General features: G+C 41.0%; 1 protein-coding gene across 2 annotated transcripts; it reads left to right on the top strand.

Annotated features, from left to right (window-relative positions):
• The first annotated feature begins 2,526 nt into the window (after positions 1-2,526).
• LOC120857465 (17-beta-hydroxysteroid dehydrogenase type 6) lies at positions 2,527-24,282 on the top strand. Of its 2 annotated transcripts, none has more exons than XM_040232992.1 (5): positions 2,527-2,620; positions 12,821-13,147; positions 15,447-15,705; positions 19,430-19,593; positions 23,620-24,282. In XM_040232992.1, the coding sequence occupies exons 2-5, from the start codon at positions 12,835-12,837 to the stop codon at positions 23,835-23,837; spliced, it is 954 nt and encodes a 317-aa protein (XP_040088926.1). In that variant the 5' UTR covers positions 2,527-2,620; positions 12,821-12,834; the 3' UTR covers positions 23,838-24,282. The 2 variants fall into 2 exon arrangements, with proteins under 2 accessions (XP_040088926.1, XP_040088927.1); XM_040232993.1 differs by lacking the exon at positions 2,527-2,620 and adding an exon at positions 11,055-11,322.
• The last annotated feature ends 3,177 nt before the right edge of the window (positions 24,283-27,459 follow it).

Raw genomic sequence — 27,459 nt, forward strand, 5'->3', positions numbered from 1 at the left:
ACTGGTTGGAAGGGAGTTGTTTAGCATCTAGTGGGTAATCATTAAATTTGTTAAGGATTTGTTGAATACATGTAGGGATAGGAAGTAACATGAAAATGAGGAGGATCAGATTGCACTGAATCATCATCATTTCAGTTTTGAAAAGTTAAATTTGAGTTTTTACTGTGATATTTCCTAAGCTCCCCATGCTTTTCTTACATAGCCTTCATCACAGTGTGTAATTATATATTTATTTGTAGGAATGTCTATTTAATGTCTCTTTTCCTACTAAAATGATAAGTTCTAAGATTTCAAATATCATGCCAATTTACTCTCCTCTATTAGCTCCAGTGGCTTCCCTGCTGGCTCAGTGGTAAAGAATCCACCTGCCAGTGCAGGAGATGTGGGTTTGATCTCTCGGTCTGGAAGATCCCCTGGAGAAGGAAATGGCAACCCACTCCAGTATTCTTGCCTGGGAACTCCCTTGGACAGAGGAGCCTGGCAGGCCAAAGTCCATGGGGTTGCAAAGAGTCAGACATGACTTACTGACTAAAAATCAACAAGATTAGCTCCAGTAAATAGCACTGGACCTAGCACATAGTAGGAACTCTATGGAATGAATGAATGAATTCCAGTGAAAGATGCCCAGCAGGCAGTTGGATATGAGGAGCTAGATGTCAGGAGAGATCTTGACTGAAGGCAGAGATTTACAAAGTCATTAGACTGTAGATCAGGTTGAAGTTGATGATGACTGAGGTCCCCATACAAGGAGGGTGTGTGCACTGAGAAGAGAAGAAGGGCCTGGATAGAACTCTTAAAGATATTGACTTTAAATATTGGGTGGAGGAAGAGAAGCCAGCGAAGGACAAGGAGAACAAATAGAAATAGAAGCAGGAGAGCTAGGAGATGGTGATTTCATAGGAGCCAAGAAAGGAGAGAGTTGTGAAAGGGTGCTGAAGGATTTTATAACAGTTCCAATGTGAAGGAGGGATGGGTTTACCCATACCTCTAAACCAGTTGTTTGGATACCAGCTGTGTGTATTACAATTCAGCTCAGCCCTGATACTATCTACCCAGTTTCAGGAGACAAGTTTGATCCCTTGGTCAGGAAGATGACCTGGAGGGGGGCGTGGCAACCACTCCTGTATTCTTGCCTGGAGAATCCCATGGACAGAAGAGCCTGGTGGGCTACAGTCCACAGCATTGCAAAGAAGTGACTGAACTTGCATGCACCCAGAGGTAGTGTCAGATTCCATAGATTCAAGCCTTCCCCCACAAGACTCCCCCCAACCTCAGATGCCAATTGCAAGCCCAGGTTATTACCTGTGCTTCTGATGGACTGGCTTTAAATTGAAGGTTCCCACGACTCCCTCCTTGGGTTTGACTGATTTGCTAGAATGTATTAGATCATAAAGCAGTGGCAGGTCTTTTGTAAACGTGTCTGACAGCCTTAAGGCCCAGAGCCCCAGTTCACAGAAACTGATCTCAGGTGGGGAGTCTAAGAGCGGGCTCTGCTTCCCATTCCCTGACTCCAGCAGAGGCTCCAACTTAGAGAATGGGAGCTTTCTGTTTTTAATTTTGACTGTAACAGGTCTGATTCTGCAGCTGAACAAGGCTGGCACTGTTGAGAACTGTAGGCACAAGTGAGCGAAGCACCCTGAACTCTGACCACAAGAGAGTGGTGTTGTGAAAGAGGTGCAGAAGGTTGGGATGGGCAGCGTGCAGGAAAGGAAAGGGACCTTGCTCAGTGGGGTTCATGAAGTCCTCTGAAAACTCCTCCTGAACAAATGGTGTGAGTGTGTGTGTGGGTGTTGGGGTTGGAAATAAAACCTGTTTGGAGTAAGATCTTGATTGAAGTCTATAATTTTCTTAAAAGACCCTTCAACTTTGATTTCTGAAAGAAAATTCATCACCATGGCTTTCTCTGATGCTGAAGCTGAAACTCCAACACTTTGGCTACCTGATGTGAAGAACAGACTCATTGGAAAAGACTCTAGTGTTGGGAAAGGTTGAAGGCGGAAAGAAAAGGGGACAACAGAGGATGAGATGGTTGGATGGCATCACCGACTCAATGGGCATGAGTTTGAGCAGCAAGCTCTGGGAGTTGGTGATGGATAGGGAAGCCTGGCATGCTGCAGTCCATGGGGTCACAAAGAGTAGGACACAACTGAGTGACTGAACTGAACTGAACTGATGATTTTCTCTGCTTTTTTGATCTTTATTCTTTTGCAGTTTAAATATTGTTCAGAAGTTGACAGTGATTTTATACTTACACATAAGACCCCTTGGATATGCTCTGTAAACTGGGAATCTTGACCGTGTGGAAAACCAGCTCTTTTTTAGTTAATGCTGGGAGCTGTGGAGTAAGTTCGTGAACTTTGGGATAAGCAAAAGCAGCTTTATGTAATTAAGCCCTGAGAGTTGTGTTGCTGAAGCTCTGTGATCTAGTTCTGTCCTGCCCTAACCCTACCCCCATTTCCTACTATGAGCAAGCTCTTTGCAGTGGGAGTGGTGAAATTTTTTTTCTTTCTCTTTTTTAACCCATGTGACCAGTAAACAAGGTTTTAATAGTCCCATGATTCCTTCTCTCTTGTTACATTTCTAATCCTGCGGAGAACAGAGAAGAAGTAAAATTCCAAAGGTAGGTGAAATGTGATGTATATTCACAAATAAAAATTCCTCAGGTAACATTTGTCCTTTCTCTTTGTGGAGTCTCATATACTGATATGAAATGAAGTATGATTTATGTATATGTGTATATATACATTTTATCATATTATACATAGATATATGTGTATATATATGCCAGTACATGGTATCAACTACTGGAGTATTTGCTAATTTTTTTCCCACTTGGCAGAGGAATTGAGTCAGCTTTTGGGATGAGACTAAGGTTGGCAAATCTGTTAGATTTTATTCTTGGACAAATGTAGCATCTTCAAAAAGAGTTTGAGGTAATCTATAGTAAAAGACACATACACAAAAGAAGTTATTAAAATGCAAATGGAAACATAAAAAGAGAAAGAAAATCAACGTGTTGAAAGAGAAGAGAGAAGAAAAAATGCTATTTATGAGGACTAATAGAATTACTATGACTGAACATTAAATTTGGCCTTAAACCACTAAGATAATATGGAAAAATTAGATAATTTAAAAAGAATCAATAGTATACTATTTACTTAGAAAAGACAAAATCTTTCCTGATACTAAATGCATGACAGGATTTATCATATGGGATCTTACACAGTGTATAAATGTGGGGGTTCTTGATAAGGATTTTAGGACAAATGCAGAAGTGATTTTCTTCAGGCTGTTTCTTTTCTTCTCTTTTTAATCAAGGTGGTATTTTTTAAAAAAATTATTTAGCCTTTATTTTATTTATTTATTTTTTTACTTTACAATATTGTATTGGTTTTGCCATACATCACCATGAATCCGCCACGGGTATACACGTGTTCCCCATCCTGAACCCCCCTCCCACCTCCCTCCCCGTACCATCCCTCTGGGTCATCCCAGTGCACCAGCCCCAAGGTGGTATTTTAATTTTTCTAATTTGAGTGGAAAACACACAGGTGACAGTTCAATGAATTTTCACAAAATTTGCATTTCTGTTAGAGCCACACAGGTCAAGTAATAGAACATTATGAGCACCGTAGATAATCCGTTAATACCATTCTCATTTGATGAACCCTACCTCCTCCCCCAAAGTAACCAGTAATATGATTTGTATTAATATCAATATAGATTAATTTTAAAAATTTTTTATAGCTTTAAAAATATTTATTTTTATTTATTTGGTTGCTTCAGGTCTTAGTTGTGGCATTGGGATCTAGTTTCTTGACCAAGGATTGACCCTTGGCCCCCTGCACCGGCAGTGTGGAATTTTAGCCACTGCACAGTCAAGGAAGTGCCAACATAGATTAGTTTTGTATTTTAAAACTTTGTGTAGATGGAATCATGTAGTATGTGTTCTTTTGTGTCACAGTATTATGTTTGTGGGACTCATTCATGTAACTGTGTAGCTATAGTTTGTTTTTGTCACTGTATAGCATTCCATTGTATGAACATATTTCAACTTATTTATCCATTCTACTGTTTGTGCATGTGTGGGTTGTTTCCAGCTTTTGGCTATCACAAGTAATGTTTATGGTGTACATATTTTGTTGTTATATACCTAAACTGGAATCTTTGGGTATAGGGAAGGTGGATCATTATCTTTGGTAGATAATGATAAATTGCTTTTTCCAAATTGAATATATATATTTGTTCAATAGCAATGTTTGATTGTTCTTGTGAACTCTTTTTAAAAAATTTTTATTTTTGGCTGTGCTGGGTCTTTGTTACTTTGCTCAAGCTTTTTTTTTTTTTTTCTCTAAGTTACGGCGAGCTGGAGTTACTCTTCACTGTGGTGCTCAGGCTTCTGATGGTGGTGGCTTCTCTCACTGTGGAGCACAGGCTCTAGAGTGCAGGCCCAGTAGTTGTGGTGCACAGGCTTAGTTGCTCTGCTGTACCTGGAAACTTCCCAGACCAGAGATCGAACCCATGTCCCCTGCATTGGTAGGCAGATTCTTATCTACTGCACCACCAGGGTCAGATATCTGAGTTAAAGATTTAAGAATTTGTTTATATACTTATTTGGACTGCACTGGGTCTTCATTGCTGCATGTGGGTTTTCTCTAGTTGTGGCAAGCAGGGGCTGCTCTCTAGTTATGGTGCATGGGCTTCTCACTGTAGTGGCTTCTCTTGTTGCAGAGCAGGGATTCTAAGGTGGACGGGCTCTCAAGCCCTAGAATGCGTGGGCTTCGGTAGTTGTGGCGCATGGGTTTAGCTGCCCCTGTGGCATGTGGGATCTTCCCAGACCAGAAATCAAACCTGTATCCCAGCATTGGCAGGCAGATTCTTAACCACTGAACCACCAAGGAAGTCCTCAGTTAATGATCTTAGTGCTTTTTTTTCTGTATGAGAAGATGCAAAAATCTGGGTTTGTTAAATTTTTTTCCACCTGAGATATCTCGAACTAAGGCATCTATTTTTCCAAAGTATAAAATGCCTTATCACATTCTTCATCCTGAATTCTTTTCAGAGTGTCCTGCCAGTCAGTGACTACAGACGTTAATGACTTGATCCTTGTAGAACTGGATAGTGGGCAACATTCTTTGTTTTACAAGTAATACCTAGTTTGTATGCCCAGTGTGAGGACAAAGAACGTCACAATGGATCAGTCCATGAATCCGTGTGTTGTTGATAGACTCACTCTTAGGATCAGTGACTAGACTGATTGAACCTTATAGATAAACCCACATCTGAAGATTTAAAAAAAGAGAATAAAGGCTATTCCTTATTTTGCCTTGTGCTATATTGCAGAGAGACAGGTCCTCTGCTTGAGACTGAAGGTCAGGGTGAACTAGTATGGCCCAGTGTAGTGATAAAAAGCATATAGAAAAGACTAAGGATGTTGCAGTGCTTGGAGTTGCACACACTGAAAAAGTGATTCTGATAAGACCTGGAGGAAGATGCAGGGTTCAGGGATAAAAGTCTAAAATGGCAATAATAAAACAACAACCACCAAAGTAACCCTAATAATATCTAGAAATTACATAGTGCTTTACATGTGTTAACTCACTTAAACTCTCCCAACAAACCACTGAAGGGTCCTTTTCCCATTTTGAAAATGAGCATGCAGATAGAGGGCTTCCCTAATGGTGCAGCGGGGAAGGAATCTACCTGCAGTGCAGGAGCTGCAGCAGATCGGGGTTCGATTCCTGGGCCAGGAAGATCCCCTGGAGGAGGAAATAACAACCCACTCCAGTATTCTTGCCTGGAAAAGTCTCATGGGACGGAGGAGGCAGGCGGGCTACAGTCCGTGGGATGGCAAAGAATCAGACACGCCTGAGCATGCACAATAACAGCACAGGTAGAGAGGTTAATTAACTTGCCCAAGGCTACACAAGTAAATGGTAAAGCCTGATCTGAGCCCAAGTAATCTGACTTCAGAATACATGCTCATATTTCTGTGCTATCCACAAAATCAGGGTTGAGGTCAGGGGAACTCATGCAGATTGGAAAGGAATAAAAGGAAAGGTAGGCAGAGTATTAGCCAAGAGTCTCATTGGTATAACAGACTCCAAAAAAAGTGTTCTGAGAAATGGAATGTGTTCTGCACTATATATATTTTTAATTCAGCTGCACTGGGTCTTCACTGTAGTCTACGAGGTCTTTAATTGTAGTGTCAGGGCTCTTAGTTATGGTCTGTGGGATCTAGTTCCCTGACCAGGGACTGAGTCTGAGCCCTGGGAATGCCAGAATCTTAACCACTGGACCACCGGGGAAGTCCTTGCTCTGCATAGTTGCTGAAGAGGAAAGTTACAGAAGCCTGAAACACCTCCAGGTTTGGATGTGAGAGTCTTCGGCACACACCAAGTACAGTGACTAGGTGGGGAAGCCCAGTTTAGCAGCGAGCCTAACCTTGAGGATTGCCAACCTCCCTAGGACAGGTTGCCAACCTCAGGTTTTTATGGTTGCTCTACTGAGAGATAGATGACACAGTATTATGGCTAGTTTTTGTTGGGATTTTCAAGTTTTAGAGAAACCAATCAGGGGTAGTAGTCAATATTAATATTTCTAATATCCATACCAGTGGCTAGTGACCCTGTGTTCAACCCAGATTCCAAGGCATCCAGAGAGGTCAGTTCATGGGGCCCCAAACCTTCCTGCTTCCTCCCTGGGGCCCTGTCACTGAACAAGACCTGGGCTGGTGAGGATGGGCTCTGAAGACTCATGATGGCGGGAGGAGAGACAAAGAAGGGACATCCTGGTGGGTGCTTAGGCAGAGATTAAGCCATCTCTACTTTCTCCTGGAGCCCCTGGAACCCTCTACTTCTCCACACCTTTTTCTACCTTTCTTTCCTCTTCTGCTATATTTTCCCTTTCCTTTCATGCTTACATGGCCCCATCCACAAAAACAAACACTGTTCCCTTAGAGAAAAGCTCACTCTGCTAAGTGGGAAGAGCAGTAAGGGAATCTCAGGCTGGGGGATGGCCAGATGAGCTCTACAGTTCATTGTAGATAGTCTTAGGATGAAGTCTCCAAGACAGAATGGGCTAATGACTTTGCTCTTGGTAAAGAAAAGGCTCAGAGGAAACACCTACAGAGTTGTGTTTCCATTTGAGAGTCTTCAGTCCAAGGAGGTGGCTCAGTGAAGACACCTGCTAAGCAGAGCCTAGCCCTCAGTACTGCCCTGAGACTTCTCCTGGGCTTTCTCTTTCTTTCTCCCAACCTCTTAAGGTTGTTCTAGTTGTTCAACCTTGGGAATGTTGACATAGGTGGATTCTTTTCCCCTATCCTTGGAAACACTTGTTAACTCTTGTCTTTTTGATAGCAGCCATTCTAACAGACAGGAAGTGATAGTTCATTCTGATTTTGATTTGCATTTCCCTGATGATTAGTGATATTGAGCTTCTTTTCATGTATCTGTTGGCTGTTTTTATGACTTCTTTGGAAAAATGTCTACTCAGAATCTCTCAGTTCAGTTCAGTCGCTCAGTCGTGTCTGACTCTTTGCGACCCCATGAACCGCAGCACGCCAGGCCTTCCTGTCCATCACCAACTCCTGGAGCCCTTTTGTAATTGGGTTTATTTTGCTATTGAGTTTTATGAGTCCCTTCTATATTTTGGATGTTAACTCCTTATCAGATATACAGTTTGCAGATATTTCTTTCATTCTATAGGTTGCCTTTTCATTTTGTTGATTGTTTCTCTGGTTGTGTAGAAACTTTTAGTTTGATGTAGTCCCACTTATTTTTGCTTTTGTTGCTTTTGGTTTCACATCCAAAAAAATTATTGCCAAGGTCAACATCAAGGAATTTTCCCTATGTTTTCCCACTTGGGAAGCCTGTGGGCTTGTCATATATGGTCTTTATTATGTTGAAATATGTTTCTTCTGTGGGGCTTCCTTAGTAGCTCAGCTGATAAAGAATCTGCCTGCAATGAAGGAGATCCCAGTTCAATTCCTGGGTTGGGAAGATCCCCTGGAGAAGGGCATGGCAACCCATTCTAGTATTCTTGCCTGGAGAATCCCCATGGACAGAGGAGCCTGGCAGGCCACAGCCCATGGGGTTGCAAAGGGGACACGACTGAGTGACTAAGCACAGTACATACTTTTCAAGTAGTGACATCAACAGAGCTGTGCTTGAGGAAAATTCTCAGACAGCACTGTGGGGAGGCGAGAAGGGACTAACACTGTGGGGATGGTGAGAATGCTCCTATGATAGGGCAAGCAAGAGGTACTGAATGTTGAAGGCTTGCAAATGGTGTGACCATGGGAGTGAAGGGTAGGGGACAGGTGCTCCAGATAGACAGCTGGATTCTACAGCCTCATCTCTGGAGGGAATGCATGGGGCAATGAAGAGAAAGTGTCAGAGCCTTAAGACTAAAAATAGTACAAATAGAAATTGGGAATCCTGGAGGAGAAACAGTTTTAGGAGAAAATATGTGTTCTATCTTGGATATATTGACTATCTGGCTCAACATCTGGCTGGAGAGTACTTAAGGAAATTAGAAACACAGGATAGAGCCTCAGAAAATGGTCAGGTCAAGGGATATAGATATTTGAAATAGTCAAGACATCTCAAGGCTTTTGATTCATGTTCAATTTTGGCTTATGTTTTGGGATTCTGCCTGGCCTGGCATATCTCTTTTTCAAGTTTAGTCTTACTATGTGGTGGTTGAATAGTAATACATAGAAAGGCTGTGGGTTCCAAGCTTCCTCTTCACTGGGGACATGGATTCTCATCTTTGAATGGCATCAGGAAATTACCCTTTTAGTCAACAGACAGGCAGGATGAAGCTCTGTTAGTACAGTGCACCAGAGAATGACGACTGGGCAGAACAGAGGCAGTTGCCTAGAGAACACAGGGCTCCTACTGGAGAGAGCAGAAAACTTGGCGGAGGGGAGAGAATATGGAGACAGGGGGAGGAGGGAAAAGGAGAGAAAGAGAAGAGGAGGGAGGGAGCATTCAATGTCTCTATCCACTGTTTTCTCCCCTTCACTGGCTCCTCAAGTTCTATTCACCTCTACCTTCAACAGTTCTGGACCTAGTTATAAAAAAATGATTCTCTGCAACACCAGTTAGGTGTTTCACAATTCAACTCAGTTCTGATGCTAATGACAAGGAGACAACATTAGATTTCACAAGTTAAGGGTTCAGTCCTATAAGCCTACTACTCTCTTCACCCCTCACTTTGGACACCAGTTATAAGACCAGATTATCACCCGTCCTTCTGACAGACGGTAGATTCAAGGATCCAGCAACCCCATCCTTGGGTTTGATTAATTGGCTATAGTGGCTAACAGAATTTACAGAGGGACATTTTACTTATTTGATGACTGGTTTATTATAAAAGGATATAACTCAGGAGCAGCTAGACGGAAGAGATGCTTAGGGCAAGGTCTGGGTTTCCTTGCAGCTCACTTGGTAAATAATCTGCCTGCAATGCAAGAGACCTGGGTTCAATCTCTGGGTCAGGAAGATCCCCTGGAGAAGGAAATGGCAACCCACTCCAGTATTCTTGTCTGAAGAACCCCATGGACAGAGGAGCCTGGCGGGCTACAGTCCATAGGGTCATAAGAGCTGGACACGACTTAGTGACACACCACAGAACTTGGTGGACACGACAGAACTTCTCTGCCCTCTCCAAACCTCCTTCCCTGAATCTCCGAATGTTCATCTGGAAGCTCTCTGAACCCTATCCTTTCGGTTTTGGTGGAGGCTTCATTACCTAGGCATAATTGATTTAAATCACTGTATGCTTTGTCGCTCAGTAGTGTTTGACTCTTTGTGACCCCATGGGCTGCAGCCCGCCAGGTTCCTCTGTCCAAGGGATTCTCCAGGCAAAAATACTGGAGTGGGTTGCCATGCCCTTCTCCAAGGGAACTTCGCAACCCAGGAATCGAACCAGGGCCTCCTGCATTGCAGGCCAATTTTTTACTAGCTGAACTATCAGGGAAGCCCCTTAAGTCATTGGCCATTAGTGATTAAACTCAATCTCCAACCCCTGTCCTCTCCCTGGAGGTCAGGAGGTGGAACTGAAAGTTCCAACCAGTTCAGCACAACGTAGAACTCTACGGGGCAGTCTTTGTTCAAGGACCCTCGTTGGCCTAGCTGAGAGTTTCTCAGGGCTGAACTGCAGTTTAAGTTTCTTCCTTTTAAATCCAACTTTCCTTCTCTTTCTTGTTTCAGACCTGTATTGGCACCTACTCCTGCACTTTCCACCTTTAGTCTCTTTAGGTATTTTCCCCCAGTGTGTGCCTTGCATGTCTGTTTCTGTCTTGGCATCTGAACTGACACACAGGGATATTGATAGGACCTACGTTAATGGGCTGTTATGAAAATTCAATGACTTAATATATATGAAATGCTTATAACAGGACCTGTAATACAGCACATGCTTTGCAAGTGTTAGCTGCTCTTACTATAATTTTATTATGCTTTTGATCTCAAGTTATACTTTATCCTCACTAGGAAACCTCTCAGTTCTTGGACTGACTTGGAAGCCTCTCCTGAATGCTCCAACAGCATCTGGCCCTTACTTCTATTATGGTTGGCCCTCCATATCTATGGGTTTTGCACCTGCAGATTCAACCGACCACAGATTAAAAATATTAGGAAAAAAATTTCCAGAAAGTTCCAAAAAAGCTAAACTTGAATTTGCTTCATGCCGGCAACTATTTACATAGCATTTACACCACATTTACAACTAATTACAGGCATTTACATTGTATTTTCACCTATTTCCATATAATTTACATTATATTAGGTATGGTAAGTAATCTAGAGATGATTTAAAGAGGATATTCATAGATTATATGCAAATGCTATGTCATTTTACATAAGGGACAGAACATCCTCAGATTTTGGTATTTGTGAAGGGTCCTGGGACCAACCCCTCATGGATACCAAGGGATGACTGTATATTGCATTGTTTTCTTGTCAGTCTTTACACTTGGACCATGAATTCAATGCATAATGGAATCTTGTTTTGTTCACTTTTGTGTATCAGTGCTTAACATTGTGTCTGACTCATAGTGGATGTTGAATTGATGTTGTTGAATGAAAATGATTCAGTGGAGTCTTAACAGATGAGTATTATTTGTCAAATGGATGAGAGCTGGCAAAGAATTATAGACAGAATTGTATACTGGGGCATGAAAAGCCTGTACTGTGTGGGTTATTGAAAAGTGCTTATTACGGCTAAAGAGTAGGGTGCAAAAGAGAGTGGTAAAATAGGAGGCTAAGAAAGAAATTTGGGACCAGAGCACTGGGGAGACCTTAAAGCCAAGCTAAGGTAAGCATTGTGTAGGCCTTGTGATGTCCTAGTGGGCCCAAACCCATCTATGAAAAAAAAAAAACTTTATTTATGGCTGATCTGGGTCTTCGTTGCTGCACTTGGGCTTTCTCTAGTTGCGGTGAGCGGGGGCTTACTCTCTGGTTATGGCACGTGGGTTTCTACCTGTGGTGGCTTCTCTTGTTGTGGAGCATGGGCTCCAGGCATGCAAGCTTCATTATTTGCTGCATGTGGGCTCGGTAGTTGTGGTTCTCAGGTTCTAGAGCACAGGCTCATAAGTTGCGGTGCTCAGGCTTAGTTGCCCCATGGCACGTGGGATCTTCTCAGGCCAGGGATCCAACTGGTGTCTCCTACATTACAAAGTGATTCTCAACCACTAGACCACCAGGGAAGCCCCTACACCCATCTTTGACCTCTATCTATGACTTCCCAGGTGGCTCTGTGTTAAAGAATCCACCTGCCAAGGCAGGAGACACAGGAGATTCAGGAGATTCGAGTTTGATCCTTGGGCTGGGAAGGTTCCCTGGAGAAGGAAATAGCAACCCACTCCAGTATTCTTGCCTGGGAAATCCCATGGACGGAAGAGCTTTGTGGCTTCAGTCCATGCGGTTGCACAGAGTCGGAAACGAATGAGTGACTGAGCATGCACATGACTTTACGAGTCATGTGTTAGTTCAGCCAGAAACTACAGATTGCCCCCAAAAGGTGGATGCTTCTCTAGAACTACGTATAGAAGTGTAGGCATCTCTGAACATTCATTTCAACAATGCATATGATTGATTGGTCTATATTTACAAACTGCTTTGGCTACAATGTCTCACCAAACTGTTAGATCTCTTAACTAACCTCTTTGCTTTCATCATACCCCTGTTTAATCCATCCTTCATTCCCACTGTGAGACATATCTTTCTAAAGCTAAATCTGGCCATCTTAGCCTTCAGTTTAATACCTTCTAATGGCACACCCTTGTTGACTATAACATACATCCAGATTCCTTCGTGCGGTTTACAGGACCCCTCCTGGTCTGACCCTTTACCACTTCACCTTCCATTTCTTGTTCCATATGCTCTCTACATCACCTAAACTGCTTGTAGGTATCAGGAAGTTTTATGCTGCTCACCCCTCCATTTGTGTACACATTATTGCTGCCTGGAATCTAATTTCATCCTTATCCACTTTTTGAACTCTTTAACTATTTGATTGGAAGTATTTCAAAAATTATTGCCTCTGTGAAGCTAGGTCTTACTTAGCAGGTAGTGGGTCACTCTCCTTTATAGCTCCATCAGACTGTGTATACTTCTGTTTGGCACCTACCACATTGCAATGCAGTTGTTTGGTTACTTCCCTGACTCCCCTCTCTAGACTGTGGCTAGAGGGTAGGACCATGTGTTAGTTAGTACAGAGTCCTAGCAAATAAGTGCAATGGTTGGCACATAGTAAATACTGGTTAAAGAAAAAAGGAAGGAATAAAATGAAAGCTGTTCTTTTTCTTTTGAAGGAGGTCGTCTCACCATGTGGCTCTGCCTGGCGGTCCTCGTGGTCCTGTACTACCTCCTGCGCTGGTACCGAGAGAGGCAGGTGGTGAGCCACCTCCGGGACAAGTTCGTCTTCATCACGGGCTGTGACTCAGGCTTTGGGAACCTGCTGGCCAGGCAGTTGGACCTGCGAGGCTTGAAGGTCCTGGCTGGGTGTCTGACAGAGCAGGGGGCCGAGCAGCTGAGGAACCAGACATCAGACAGGCTGCAGACAGTGATTCTAGATGTCACCAAGACAGAGAGCATCGCTGCGGCCACTGAGTGGGTGAAGGAGCGTGTTGGGGACAGAGGTATGGGGAAGTTTTTTCTCTTTTCATTTACTCAGGCATGAAGATGTTAACATTTTATGTGCATATATATTACATATATATAATTTCAAAAGCAGGGCTTGAAAGACTGGCTTTGTCATTTGAAAGACAGTTGTGATCTTTGGCGGTGTTTTTTTTCCTTAACAATGTTTGCATTGAAAAATGAACCCAGTAGATTTCAGGCTGTTATCTCACCTTGCAAGTGAAGTATTTACAACCACAATTCTTTTCTTCACAATTCTTTATGTTTGAAGAATTTTCAAGGTGTTCTTAAGGATCTGCTTCTTCTTCCCTTGGCTACCATCTAAAATACAGACATTCCTTGAAGCCAGACTTTGATCGTCTTCTTTTTTTAAAATAAGTTTTCATTTTATTTTTTGTAATTAATAGGCAGTATTCCTTAGAGCAGTGATAGATTTACAGAAAAGTTGGAAAGCACAGAGTTCCCATATGCAACCCCCTCTTATAGTTTCTCCTATGAGTAACATCTTGCATTGGTGTGGTACATTTATTACATTGATAAACTGATATTGATACATTAGCATTAATGAAAGTCTATAGTTTACATTAGGATCCACTTTGTGTTGTATGGTTCTACAGGTTTTGCCAAATGTAAAATATCCTGTATTTACCATTATAGTATGATGCAGAATACTTTCAGTGTCCTAAAAATCCTTTGGCTCCACCTATTCATCTCCTCTGCTCTCCCCACCTCCTCCCAAATCCTGGCAACTGTGTAGCCTTTTACTCTTTCCATGTTGTTGTAGTGCAGTTACTCATTTGTGTCCAACTCTTTGCAACCGCATGGATTTCAGCACGCCAGGCTTCCCTGTCCTTCACCATCTCCTTGCTCAAATTCAGTGATGCCATCCAACCATCTCGTCCTCTGTTGTCCCCACTCTTTCCATAGTTTTGCGTTTTCTCAGATGTCATGCGATTGGAATCATGTTGGATGTAGCTTTTTAGACTGGCTTCTTTCATTTAACAATATGCACTTAAGGTCCCTCCGTGTTTTTCTGTGGCTTGAGTACTCATTTAATTTTATTACTGAATAATATTCCACTGTATATACTACAGTTTGTTTATCCATTCACTTACTGAAGGACATCTTGGTTGTTTTACATTTTTTGGCAATTATGGATAAATCCACTTTTCTAAAGTTCATTTTCTCTGGATATTATCCAAATCCTCTTTGATCCCTTTCTTCTTTCTCTACTTGTTTTATGATTCTTTAGGTCCTGATAATTGGACCTCCTAGATATCTATTCATCCAATGAGTTCTAAAATAGTAATAAAATTATTTTTTTGGATTGAAGAATGTTTATTTTTTTTAATTTGCTTTAAATTAGAAAACTGATTTTAAAATATTACTCCTACCTGAGGATGTTCTTGACTCCAGAGTCAGAAGTTATGGTTAGTTATAGCCTCTGTGCTGTACATAGTGGTTTATTTCTACTGTATTGTTATTATTATTGTTAATGTTTAGAGAGTGTGCTCAAGGACATGGATCTCTGTTAACCATCACTGTATTCCCAGTTTGTAACATATTGTCTGATACATGTTAAGGGCTCAACAGGTGTTGAATGGATCTCATTTACACTTAGTTTAATCTATTACCTTTATGCCCTTGATTTCTAAATTGTTTCTTGTTCATCACACCTGAATTTCCAACTACTTGCTGGTTTTATCAACTGGAAATTCTCCTGGAAACTCAAAATCACCAAATCTAAAGGAGAACTCTTATTGTCTCATTTTCACCAAATCTGCTTTTCATTTTGGTCCTTGAGACTGATTCTTTTCTTCTCCCTCAACTCCAGAGCTCAAGACAAGAAGATATACTTTCAGTCCTTTGGAAGTACTTTCTGTTTCATCCTTAAAGTGATAATATAGCCATTTAATCCAGAAAGAGTCTTTTTACTAGACTCCCTACCTTAGTGGGCCTTGGACTTCATATCTTCTAATTGTGTATATTTTTTGATGCTATAAATACTGAAGTTCAATTCACACTGTTTGGCAAATTCCCTCAAATCAAAAGCTATCATTAGGGTTCTGTTTATCTTCCCTGGATTCCTGCCTTCTCTTTGTTTTTGGCTTGACCTTCTTTTATTTTCTTACTGATAGATGTGTTTAAGATTGAAAATACATATTTTGATTTGTTTAAGACTGAAAAAGTATATTTTGTCTAGCATTTTTAGCTGTTTTCAACAGAAAGATTGATCAAGGTGGAAGTCTGTCATTTTTGTCTGAAACTAAACTCCTGCTTTGATTTTTATTGTTTTAGGGCTCTGGGGTCTGGTCAACAATGCAGGCATTTTTCACTCACATGGCTATGCTGAGTGGGTGAAGATTGAGACCTGCAAGGATACCCTTAGGGTGAACCTCATTGGTGTGATAGAGGTGACCCTGAGCATGCTTCCCCTGGTAAGGAGAGCACAGGGGAGAATTGTCAATGTCTCCAGCATTCTGGGAAGAATTGCTTTCTTTGGAGCAGTCTACTGTTGTTCCAAGTATGGAGTGGAAGCCTTCTCAGATATTCTGAGGTAAGACTCTAAAGTTAAAACCATCTAGAAGAGTGGGATGGGGAAGGAGATGGGAGGGAGATGTGGGAAGGAGGAGACATGGCTGATTCTTTTTGATGTATGACGGAAAGCCACAAAATTCTATAAAGCAATTACCCCTCAATTAAAAAAATAAAGTGGCAAAGAAACCCCCAAACAAACAAAAGCAACCACTGAGCACTTAAATATATCTTGGTCACCACGACCTACTAGTCGCCTTCACCTATGTTATCTTATTCATCACTTCCAAAGCCTGCTGTGTTTACTTCTGCTGCTGCTGAGTCGCTTCAGTCGTGTCCGACTCTGTGCAACCCCAGAGACAGCAGCCCACCAGGCTCCCCCGTCCCTGGGATTCTCCAGGCAAGAACCCTAGAGTGGGGTGCCATTTCCTTCTCCAATGAGTGAAAGTGAAAAGTGAAAGCAAAGTCGCTCAGTCGTGTCCAACTCTTAGCGACCCCATGGACTGCAGCCCACCAGGCTCCTCCATCCATGGGATTCTCCAGGCAAGAGTACTGTAGTGGGGTGCCATTGCCTTCTCCAATATGTTTACTAGATATTATTTATTAGATAATAATCAAATATTGTTGTTTACTAGATATTATTGCTAGTCTGTTTTATGCAGAACACTGAGGCTCAGATTTGGTATCTATTCAGAGTTCACCTGCAGCAACGGTGATCTGGCAGACGCGAGTTTTGACCAAGTCTCTGTCTCTTGTCACCACACCACATTCTAACTCTCACGATATATCCTTGGTAAAATTTTATTTCTGAAGAGAGGGTCCCCTCTTTCCTCCTGTCCTCATCTCTTCACAGCAACTCTTTCTGGTGCTCATCTGCTTCCAGTTAACTTATTTCATCCCTTTATTCTGTATATCTTCTCTTTATCTAATGGTTTCTTTTCTTTCTTATAACTTTGGTTTGCCACAACCCTCTAATGGCCCTGCCTCTACCTCCTGGCTTTTTAAAATACCTCATTTCAGCTTCCTGCTCCTCTATCAGCGGTTCCTACTTTTTATAGTTCCCTTCATATTTTAATTTCTGAGCCAGAGAATCCTGTTGGGCCTGAGATCATTTTTTTGTGTGTGTTCTGTATGACACTACATGATGTGATTTGTAGTCTTTGATTTTTATTGAAAAATCAATAAAATACTGCTGTGAGTATTTTACATCTAATAAATCATTTAATTTTCATAGCAACCCAGTGAGGAAGAAATTATTTTTATCCTTATTATATGTCTAGGGAAACTGAGGCAGAGAGGTTCAGTAATTTGCCATGGCCATCTTGGTAATAACAGGCTGAGTCACTGTCCAGTCCTAAGAAGGGCTCTTCTCCCGTTAAGGACCCTTCCTGGGCATGCCAGCTGTAGACATGAGGATGCTGTCACATGGAACAGAATAGTGCTGCACAGACTCTCCTTTAGCAGAGGCTGACTCTAGGGGCAGTTTCTCTTAGAAACAAGCTACGAATATTACAAACACCATGAATTAACTTCCTATGGCTGTTGTAATAAGTTTCCACAAGTAATTTATGGTGCATGGTGTCTTACAATAGCACACATTTATTCTCTCACAGTTCTGGAGTCTAGACGTTTGAAATCAGCATCACTGGGCCAAAGTCAGTTGTTGACAGGGCCATGTTCTTCTGAAGGCTCTAGGAGAGAATCTGTTACTTGCCTCCTGCTTCTGGTGGCTGCTGGAATTCCTTGGTTTGTGGCCACATCAGCCTCTGCCTTTACGGTCACTTTGCCTTCTCTTCCTCTGTTGGTCTTTGGATCTGCCTATGCCTCTCTTATAAGGACAGTTGTGATTGCATTTAGGATGCAGCCAGAGCACCTGGCACAGTCTCCCTAGCTTAAGATCCTTAACTCAATCAAACTTGCAGTCTTTGCCACATAAGGTAACCTTTACAGGTCTCAGGGATTAGGACCTGATATGTTTGGGAGTCATTATTTAACTTACCACATGCCATGTCTGGTATATATCTAATACAATGTGCATATCATATTATCTGCTTAGGAAAGGAGTAGGGAAATAACCAAGGACATTACATAAGTTGTTACTATATGGCAGGCATCTTTCCTGGCTTCCTGCCTATCCAACATTTTGACCACCTCCATGGGGCCACTGCCTGCTGATTTACCACTGCTCATGCCTCTTGGACTCCCAGGCCAAGAGCGAAGTCATGCCCTTCCAACCTTTAAATCATTATTTAGTTCCTGTAGGAAATTCCCATTTGCCTTAATTATGCTAAGGATAAAGAGAAAAAGGAAGTTTTGTCCCCCATTTGAGTTAGAGTTTTAAAGGGGATGGAGATGTGGTGTGTTGGGAATGTATGAGAAAGCTGCAAGGGGAAGTGAAATGCAAAGGGCCAAAGCACCCCTGGCTTGCCTAACCCCTCTTTCTTCTCCAATACACATAGGTACCTGGAGAATCGCTTTCTGAAGCTTTAACTTGAAAGGTTTTAGGCTTTGGTTTGATAAGGGAGGGTTTTCCTTTAGAGCAGTGGTTCTTAACTTTTAGCATGCCTCAGAGTCACCTGGAAGGCTACTTTGGACAGATTGTTGGTTCTTATCCCCAGAGTTTCTGATTTAGTAAATTTAGACTTGGGCTCAGTAGTCTGCATTCTAAAAGCTCCCAGATGCTGATGCTATTGATCTGGGGTCCACACTTTGAGAACCATTCATTGCTTTAAAGGATCATGATGCTTTGTGTTTTATATTCTTATGAAACACTGCTCCAAACATTTCTCCTTGACATTAGCTTGGGCTTCATCTTCTCTAGCAAGGTGTTGCAACCTCTAGAGCAGGGAGCAGCCCTCATCACTGTCCCGGAGTACTGAAAGAATACCTCACAGGGTGCACAATGCCATCTTACTTCACTTGGTGAAGGCAGCACTTCGCATAGTGCCTGATACATACACAGCCCCCTGATGAATACTTTTGAAAATGTTTTTTTGAACTAACCCAAATATTCTGGAGTGACCAGTGACTTGTCAATTTAATGCCCACATCATATTCCACTAATGGTCTCTTGCAGTCTTTGAACACACTGTAATTTTTCACAGCCCCCTGCTTCTGTGTGTGTAATTCCATCAGTATGGTATTCCACTCCACTCTTTCTTCACTTGGAAATTTCCTCTTTATCCTTGGAGGCTCAACTGAAACATTTTCTCCTTACTGAAGCCTTCTTTGACTCCATCAGAAAATCTACATCTTCTTTTCTACTTCTACTTATGTAGCCCCCTGAATACCTTGCCTTTATAATTCTTTTGACTTGTATTGCAATTATTTGCTTATTTATCAGACTCACTCACTGTGGGCTTTTCAGGGGTGGTGAGCAGAGTCTTAATTTACTGAGAATGTGCATGCAAAACACTTAGCCCAGTAGATACCATAAAAACATTAATTTTCCTTATTATTCCTTGTATTCTTCATTTTTCCAGTGTATAGCACATGGCTGAAAGTGAACAACTCTGTTAAATAAATGGATGTGGAATTGAATGGTTATGGTAGTTTGTATAATCATATCCCAATTATTGCACCTAGGGATGTGTAAAATTTTGTTTTGTTTTCCTCCATTTCTTTATCCTTTAAAATATTCAGTAAAGGTGTTTATAAGCATTTTGTTTTGTTTTCTTCCTGAAAGCATTGAAATTGTGGTATCTTTCGATCGGAGGAGTTAACTTGAGGATTTTTTTCCCCTCTAGGCGTGAGCTTCAACATTTTGGGGTGAAAGTCAGTATGGTTGAACCTGGCTACTTCAAAACAGCAATGACAGATGTGCAGAAGTTCTCAGAGATAATGAAACAAATCTGGAAAGAAACCCCTGCGCATATTAAGGAGACCTATGGAGAGAAGTTTTTTGATGCCTGTGAGCTTTTCTTTTAATGGCATGATGGATAATCTTGCATGAAAAGGGCAAAGGCGGTTGGTAGAGAGATTGGGAGATCTTCTAAGAATAAATCACCTTCAATAAAGCCTTCCCAAGACAAGAGGGAAGGTTCAGGAAGGTTCCATTGCCTTCATAGTTGGTGTGGTGATGGCTGTTGTGGCTGAGGAGGAGGCCATACAAGCAGCCTCAGGCCAGAGCTTGCCTTGCCTTGTCCCCTATGGGCCTGGACACCTGAGCACCAGGGAGGTATTATGTGGTTGGAAGTGTGGAGCCTCTGGATTTTGTGAGGGGGTGCCCCTCCACAGTTTGAAGGGGCTGGTGTGGGAGGCCCACTTAGTTGAGCATTCAGTATTATCTACTTTTTGGGTAACAGCCTAGCTACAAACTCCACATTTTATTATGAGAGGAGGGAGGGTGCAGATAGGTGGGGAGAGGTAAGTGCATTAGGACAAGATTTGCAGGGCACTGTCAGCCATTCCCAGAGGCTGGACCTCATTGCAGGCCATGGGAGTCTTGCAGGAGTGAGAAGGTTCAATTTCATGGAGTGGAGGAGGATTGGTTTTGGGGGAAGAGGGAGGGCAGTCCTTTAAGTAAAAGAAAGTCATGCATACTAGTGTGGGGTGCACCTTCCGGGGGAAGGGGTACTTTTTTTTCACATAAATAATTTAGCAGCTTGCCAAGGCCAAAGGGAGCAGCTCTCTTTTCCCATTCACAAAAAGGCCCGTGGCAGGTAGCAGTAGCCCTGGCCTTGACTTTGGGTGATATCTCAGTACAGAGAAAGGAGAAGGGGAATGTGCATATGGAAGACTCCTGACCTCCAGCCCTGCCTTCTGGGTGCATCAGGCTTAGGGGGGTGACTGTCCACAGAGGGGAGATAAATTGGGTCAAGGAAAGGCTGATAGAAAACTTCCTGAGCCTCTCAGAATACAAAGCTAGGGAACTACAATTCCTAACAAGTCAGGTGACCAGCTGCTTTTCTGAGCTCTTCTCTACCTAAAGTTTTAAACTATTAGAGACTTTGTCTCCCCTTGTGGGTACATATATTTGACAATAGAAATCAAAGGACAAGAGAATTTACTAAGAAGTGGCTTTATGTAAAAGGAGGGATATATGTATTTAATGATTTAAAGGAGTTGAAATTGTTCATTTATTTGTCCCTAGATCAGAATAATTTAGATCAGTGCTATCCAATAGATACATGAGAACCATATATATGATCTTATATTTTCCAGTAGATACTTTTTAAAAAGGAAAAAAAAACAGGTTAAATTAATTTTAATACATTTTACTTTAACCCCATATCAGTTCAGTCACTCAGTCGTGTCTGACTCTTTGCAACCCCATGAATCGCAGCACGCCAGGCCTCCCTGTCCATCACCAACTCCTGGAGTTCACTCAGACTCACGTCCATTGAGTCGGTCCATCCAGCCATCTCATCCTCTGTCATCCCCTTCTGCTCCTGCCCCCAACCCCTCCCAGCATCAGAGTCTTTTCCAGTGAGTCAACTCTTCGCATGAGGTGGCCAAAGTACTGGAGCTTCAGCTTTAGCATCATTCCTTCCAAAGTAATCCCAGGGCTGATCTCCTTCAGAATGGATTGGTTGGATCTCCTTGCAGTCCAAGGGACTCTCAAGAGTCTTCTCCAACACCACAGTTCAAAAGCATCAATTCTTTGGCGCTCAACCTTCTTCACAGTCCAACTCTCACATCCATACATAACCACTGGAAAAACCATAGCCTTGACTAGACTGACCTTAGTCGGCAAGGTAATGTCTCTGCTTTTGAATACACTATCTAGGTTGGTCATAACTTTTCTTCCAAGGAGTAAGCGTCTTTTAATTTCATGGCTGTAATCACCATCTGCAGTGATTTTGGAGCCCCCCAAAATAAAGTCTGACACTGTTTCCCCATCTATTTCCCATGAAGTGATGGGACTGGATGCCATGATCTTCGTTTTCTGAATGTTGAGATTTAAGCCAACTTTTTCACTCTCCTCTTTCACTTTCATCAAGAGGCTTTTTAGTTCCTCTTCACTTTCTGCCTTAAGGGTGGTGTCATCTGCATATCTGAGGTTATTGATGTTTCTCCTGGCAATCTTGATTCCAGCTTGTGTTTCCTCCAGTCCAGCGTTTCTCATGATGTACTCTGCATATAAGTTAAATAAGCAGGGTAACCCCATATATATATCCAAAATACTATCGTTTAACATTTATTATCAATATAAAAGTTATTGATAAGATATTTTATATTTTTTCCCTATTAGTCTTTGAAAATTGATGTGTAGTTTACATTTACAGCATATCTCAACTGCTGCTGCTGCTGCTAAGTCACTTCAGTCATGTCCGACTCTTAGCAACCCCATGGACTGCAGCCCACCAGGCTCCTCTGTCCATGGGATTTTCCAGGCAAGAGTACTGGAGTGAGGTGCCATTGCCTTCTCTGCATCTCAACTGGGATATTAAATTTTCCCAGGAATTACTTCTGTATTTGGATTAATACAATTGATAGTTGCCAGAAGCATTATTCATAATAGCCCCAGAGTGGAAACAACTCAAATGTCCATCAACTGTTGAATGGATAAACAAAATGTGGTAGAGCCATACAATGGAATATTACTTGGCAATAAAAAGAAATGAAGTACTGATACGTGCTACAACATGGATGGACTGTGAGAACACTTTGCTCCCTGAAAGAAGCCAGTCACAAAAGACCACGATCTATAATTCTATTCATATGAAATATCCATAAAAGGCAATCTGTAGAGACAGAAAGTAGATTACCATTTGCCTAGGGCAAGGGTGGATTGGCAGGAAATGGGAGAGGGATTGCTAATGGGTATAAGCCTTCTTTTTGGGAAGATGAAAATATTTTAAACTTAGACTGTGGTGATGGTTGCATAATTCTGGATAAACTAAAAGTCATTGATTTGTATATTTTATTTTATTTTTATTTATTATTATTATTTGATTATGTCACTTGGCTTGTGGGATGTCAATTCCCTAACCAGGGACTGAACCCAAGTTATAGCTGTGAAAGCACTGAATCCTAACCACTGGATCACCAGGGAACTCCCTGATTTGTATACTTGATTTTTAAAAATTTTTATCTACTTATTTATTTTGGCTGCCCTGGGTCTTCCTTGCTGTGCATGGGCTTTCTCTTTAGCGGCGAGCAGGGCCTACTTTCTGTTTGGGGTGCTGTGGTTGTCTTATTGCCATGGCTTCTTCTGTTGCAGAGCACGGACTCTAGGCGCACAGGCTCAGTAGTTGTGCCTTGCCAGCTCCAGAGCACAGGCTCAGTAGCTGTGGTGGCCAGGCTTAGTTACCTGTGGCATATGGGATCTGCCTGGACCAGGGATCCAAGCAAACTGAATTCTTAACCACTGGACCACCAGGGAAGCCCTGATTTGTATACTTGAAATGGATGATTTTTATGAATGTGAATTATCTCAATAAAGATGCTATAAAATTTCCAATTGAAAAGTAGATTCACATACCTATATTGTTCCAAACATATTTAAAATTTTCCAATAACAGAATTGAGCTTTAAAATTAATTAAATTTTAAAATTCAGTTTTCAGTCATACTAGCTATGTTTTATGTGCTCATTAGCTACCTGTGGCTAGTGGCTGTTATACTGGGAAGCATAGGTCCAATAGGCCTAATTCTTGTGGATGGAACTGAAATGTAGTTAGACTTCTGTGACTGCATGCAACAGGATCTTAGAAACATAAACAATAAGTTGAAAGTGAAAGTGAAGTTGCTCTGTCGTTTCTGACTCTTGGTGACCCCACGGACTGTAGCCTGCCAGGTTCCTCTGTCCATGGGATTTTCCAGGCAAGAATACTGGAGTGAGTTGCCATTACCTTTCTTTCTCCAGGGGATCTTCCCAACCCAGGGATCGAACCCAGGTTTCCCAAATTGCAGGCAGACTCTTTACCATCTGAGCTACCAGGGAATCCCTAAACAATAAGATTGCTAACCACCATTTTCCTTTTTGTTTACAGATCATGATCTCATGAAACAAGGGCTGCTGGGTTGTAGCACAAACCTAAACCTGGTCACCGACTGCATGGAACACGCTCTGACATCTGTGTATCCCCGCACTCGATACTCAGCTGGCTGGGATGCTCAGTTTTTCTTTGTCCCTCTGTCTTATTTACCTACATCCCTGGCAGACTACATATTGACTAGATCTTGGCCCAAACCAGCCCAGGCAGTCTAAAGAAAAATGGTTTGATGGCCCTTGAAATGAAGACAAAAATCTGAAATTGATGGTGTCTTGCTAATCCTAATGCATAATCTATAATTTTTCTAGCAATCAACTTTCTTGCTTAAACTCACTTATCTGACACCATCAGAGAACCAACATGTTGATGTTATAGATATCCAAAGCTTACTCCCTTTAGGTGCTAAGTCTCTACTATTTTAGCCATATTTGGATGCCAATGTTTCCAAAATGCATCAATCTTCCTTGCCCTGTTAGAGTAGACTAAAAACAGCTTAGCTTGTTTTGATGTTATTTCTTTATGTAAGTGAATAGCTGTTCTGTGCTGTGATTAACTGTTGCTTAGGGACTATTGAGGAATGTGGGTCTGTTAATTCTTACTTGAAATGGGTGTGTACTTTGGTACTTTTAATAAATGTTTAATTTCATCTTCTTCCTATTAGCCAGCTGTTTTTGGATATGTTTCTCCTTTATGGCAAAACCAATACAATATTGTAAAGTAATAAGCTTCCAATTAAAATAAATAAATTTATATTAAAAAATAAAAAGAACTGATTATTAATTTTTTAAAATTTTAAAGTAATGTAGTTATTAATTTAATATAGTTAAATTTAAAAGTAATATATACTTAGTTTAAAAATTCAGTTATTACTCAAAAGCTTAAAAATGAAAATACAATTGTTTCCCACCTGCATTGCTTCTCCTCAGAGATGAGTGCTTTCGACTTTCAGTTATTTCTTCTGGTATATATCACTATATTTTTAAATAATATACTTCATACTGTTATTTCTTGATTTATTAATTTTAGATATTTTTTATTAACTTCCTGTTAGGATAAATGAGAATTTAGCTTTTTACACCACTTTCTTGACCATTTTCTTTATCTCCATACTGCTTTCTTTTTTCTTAAATTTATTTTTTATTGTAGTATAGTTGTATTACAATGTATTAATTACTGCTATACAGCAAAGTGACTCAGTTATACATGTATATATATACTTTCTTTTTCATATTCTTTTCCATTATGATTTATCACAGGATATTGAATGTAGTTCCTGGTGCTATACAGTAGGATTTTGCATGTATTACTTAGCCATAAATGGTACATATATATATATATAATGGAATATTACTCAGCCATAAAAAGAGTGAAATAATGCCACTTGCAGCAACACTGATGAACCTAGAGATTATCATATTGGGTGAAGTAAGTCAGACAGAGAAAGACAAATATGATATTGTTTATATGTGGAATCTAAGAAAAAGGGTACAAATGAATTTACCTACAAAACAGAAATAGAGTTACAGTTGTAGAGAATAATCTTCAGGTTACAAGGGGGTGAGGGAGGGAGGGATAAATGAGAAGAATGAGATTGACACATACACACTTCTACACATAAAATAGAGAACTAATAAGGACTATATAGCACAGGGAGGTCTACTCAATACTCTGTAATGTCCTATACGGGAATAGAATCTCAAAACCAATACAGAATTGTAATGTAAAATAAAGTAAAAATAGAAAAAAAAACAGTGGATATATGTATATGTATAACAGATTCACTTTGCTGTACACCTGAAACTAAAATAATGTTGTGGATCAACTATACTCCAGTAACAATTTTTAAAAATCTTTTACAATTCTGACAGTTTTGAAGAGTATGCTGTGCTGTGCTTAGTTGCTCAGTCATGTCTGACACTGTGACCCCATGGACTGGATTGAACCCAGGTCTCCCACATTGTAAGCAGATTCTTTACTATCTGGGCCACCAGGGAAGACCAAGAATATTGGGGTGGGTAGCCTATCCCTTCTCCAGGGGATCTTCCTGACTTAGGAATCGAACCAGGGTCTCTGCATTGCAGGCGGATTCTTGACCAGCTGAGCTACCAGGAAAGCCCTTTGAAGAGTATGTGCTGTGTGTGCTTAGTCACTCAGTCATGTTCGACTCTTTGTTACCTCATGGATTGTAGCTTGCCCAGCTCCTCTGCCCATGGGGATTCTCCAGGCAACAATACTGGAGTCGGTTGCCATGCCCTTCTCCAGAGGATCTTCCCAACTCAGGGACTGAACCCAGGTCTCCTGCATTGCAGGTGAATTCTTTACTGTCTGAGCCACCAGGGAAGAGTATAGGCCAGTTAGGCAAAGTGTCCCCCAGTTTGGATTATGTGATCCATTCTCATGATCAGATCCAGGTTATGCATTTTAGCAGAATTGACATAGAAGTGCATTACTGTGTCCCTCTCAGTGCATCCTATCAGTGGCACAGATGTAAGTTTATCTCAGTACTGGTGATGTTAAGTTTGAACCCTTGGTTAAAGTAGTCTGCCATGTTTCTCCACTATAAAGCTAATTTTTTTCCTATGTAATTAATAAGTAACTTTTATACACTAATAAAAATTTTTTTAAATATCATACAGCTTGGAGATTTCACAGCAAATATAAACACCTAATACTTGTACAAAATAGTAAAAGTAAAACCAATGATCAAAAAGATCATGATCTTCATATTTCAGAAACACAGAAAGTTATCACCAAACACCTTCTGAGTTTTGGCACTGTTTTTACATTGTATTTTCCATTAAAAGAAATGTTTATATTAAAAAAAGTAATTTGTCAGGATATTTCAATATTATATAAATGCCCCATTCCTCATCAAAATTTTACCCACTCATTTTAGAATTATTCATAATTCTTTTAAAATCAGTTCTTACTATGATGGTTGCAAATGGTGATTTTTAGCTCCATCCTTTCATCTATGTTTACAAGTTGAAATTTTCATTCCCTTCATTTTTTATTTATTGTAAGAATGGATTAATGGATTCTTATTTTATTCAATTAGTTATAGACCATTTATGTCATAATATGTTTCATATTTTTATAACTCCTATACCCATAGCACTTAAAAAGAGCAATCTACTTGTTGGAGTTCAATATTTACTTGTGGTGCTTTTTATCTTTAAACCAAAAACATATTTAGAACTTCTAAATATTGGGTTATTTTTCCTTCCCATTCAATGTCTTTTATTATTCATTTGGGGCTTCCCTGGTGGCTCAGCTAGTAAAGAATCCACCTGCAATGCAGAAGACCTGGGTTCGATCCCTGTGTTGGAAAGATCCTCTGGAGAAGGGAACTGGCTACCCACTCCAGTATTCCGGCCAGGAGAATTCCATGAACTGTATAGTCCATGGGGTTGCAAACAGCTGGACCCGACTGAGTGATTTTCACTTTCACGTTTTCATTATTCATTTGAAGTATAATTTAGCTCATTCTTTTCCTGTTAGTATTTAATTTGGTATCTTCCCCCACTCCTGCATCCTTATCGATATAATTTTATTTTTTGAATCCATAAACATTAACATGATTCTAAAGTCCAACCTGAATTATTTTGAAGAAGTCTCAGACATCATATAGAGACTTAAAATGTTACCATTTGTAATAGCAACAACAAAAATATAAAGTACCTCAGTTCAGTTCAGCTCAGTCGCTCAGTCGTGTCTGACTCTTTGCGACCCCATGAATTGCAGCACGCCAGGCCTCCCTGTCCATCACCAACTCCCGGAGTTCACTCAAACTCACGTCCATCGAGTTGGTGATGCTATCCAGCCATCTCATCCTCT

The sequence above is a fragment of the Oryx dammah genome, unplaced genomic scaffold (genome assembly GCF_014754425.2).
Source record: "Oryx dammah isolate SB20612 unplaced genomic scaffold, SCBI_Odam_1.1 HiC_scaffold_29, whole genome shotgun sequence".
In the NCBI taxonomy this organism is placed as follows: domain Eukaryota; kingdom Metazoa; phylum Chordata; class Mammalia; order Artiodactyla; family Bovidae; genus Oryx; species Oryx dammah.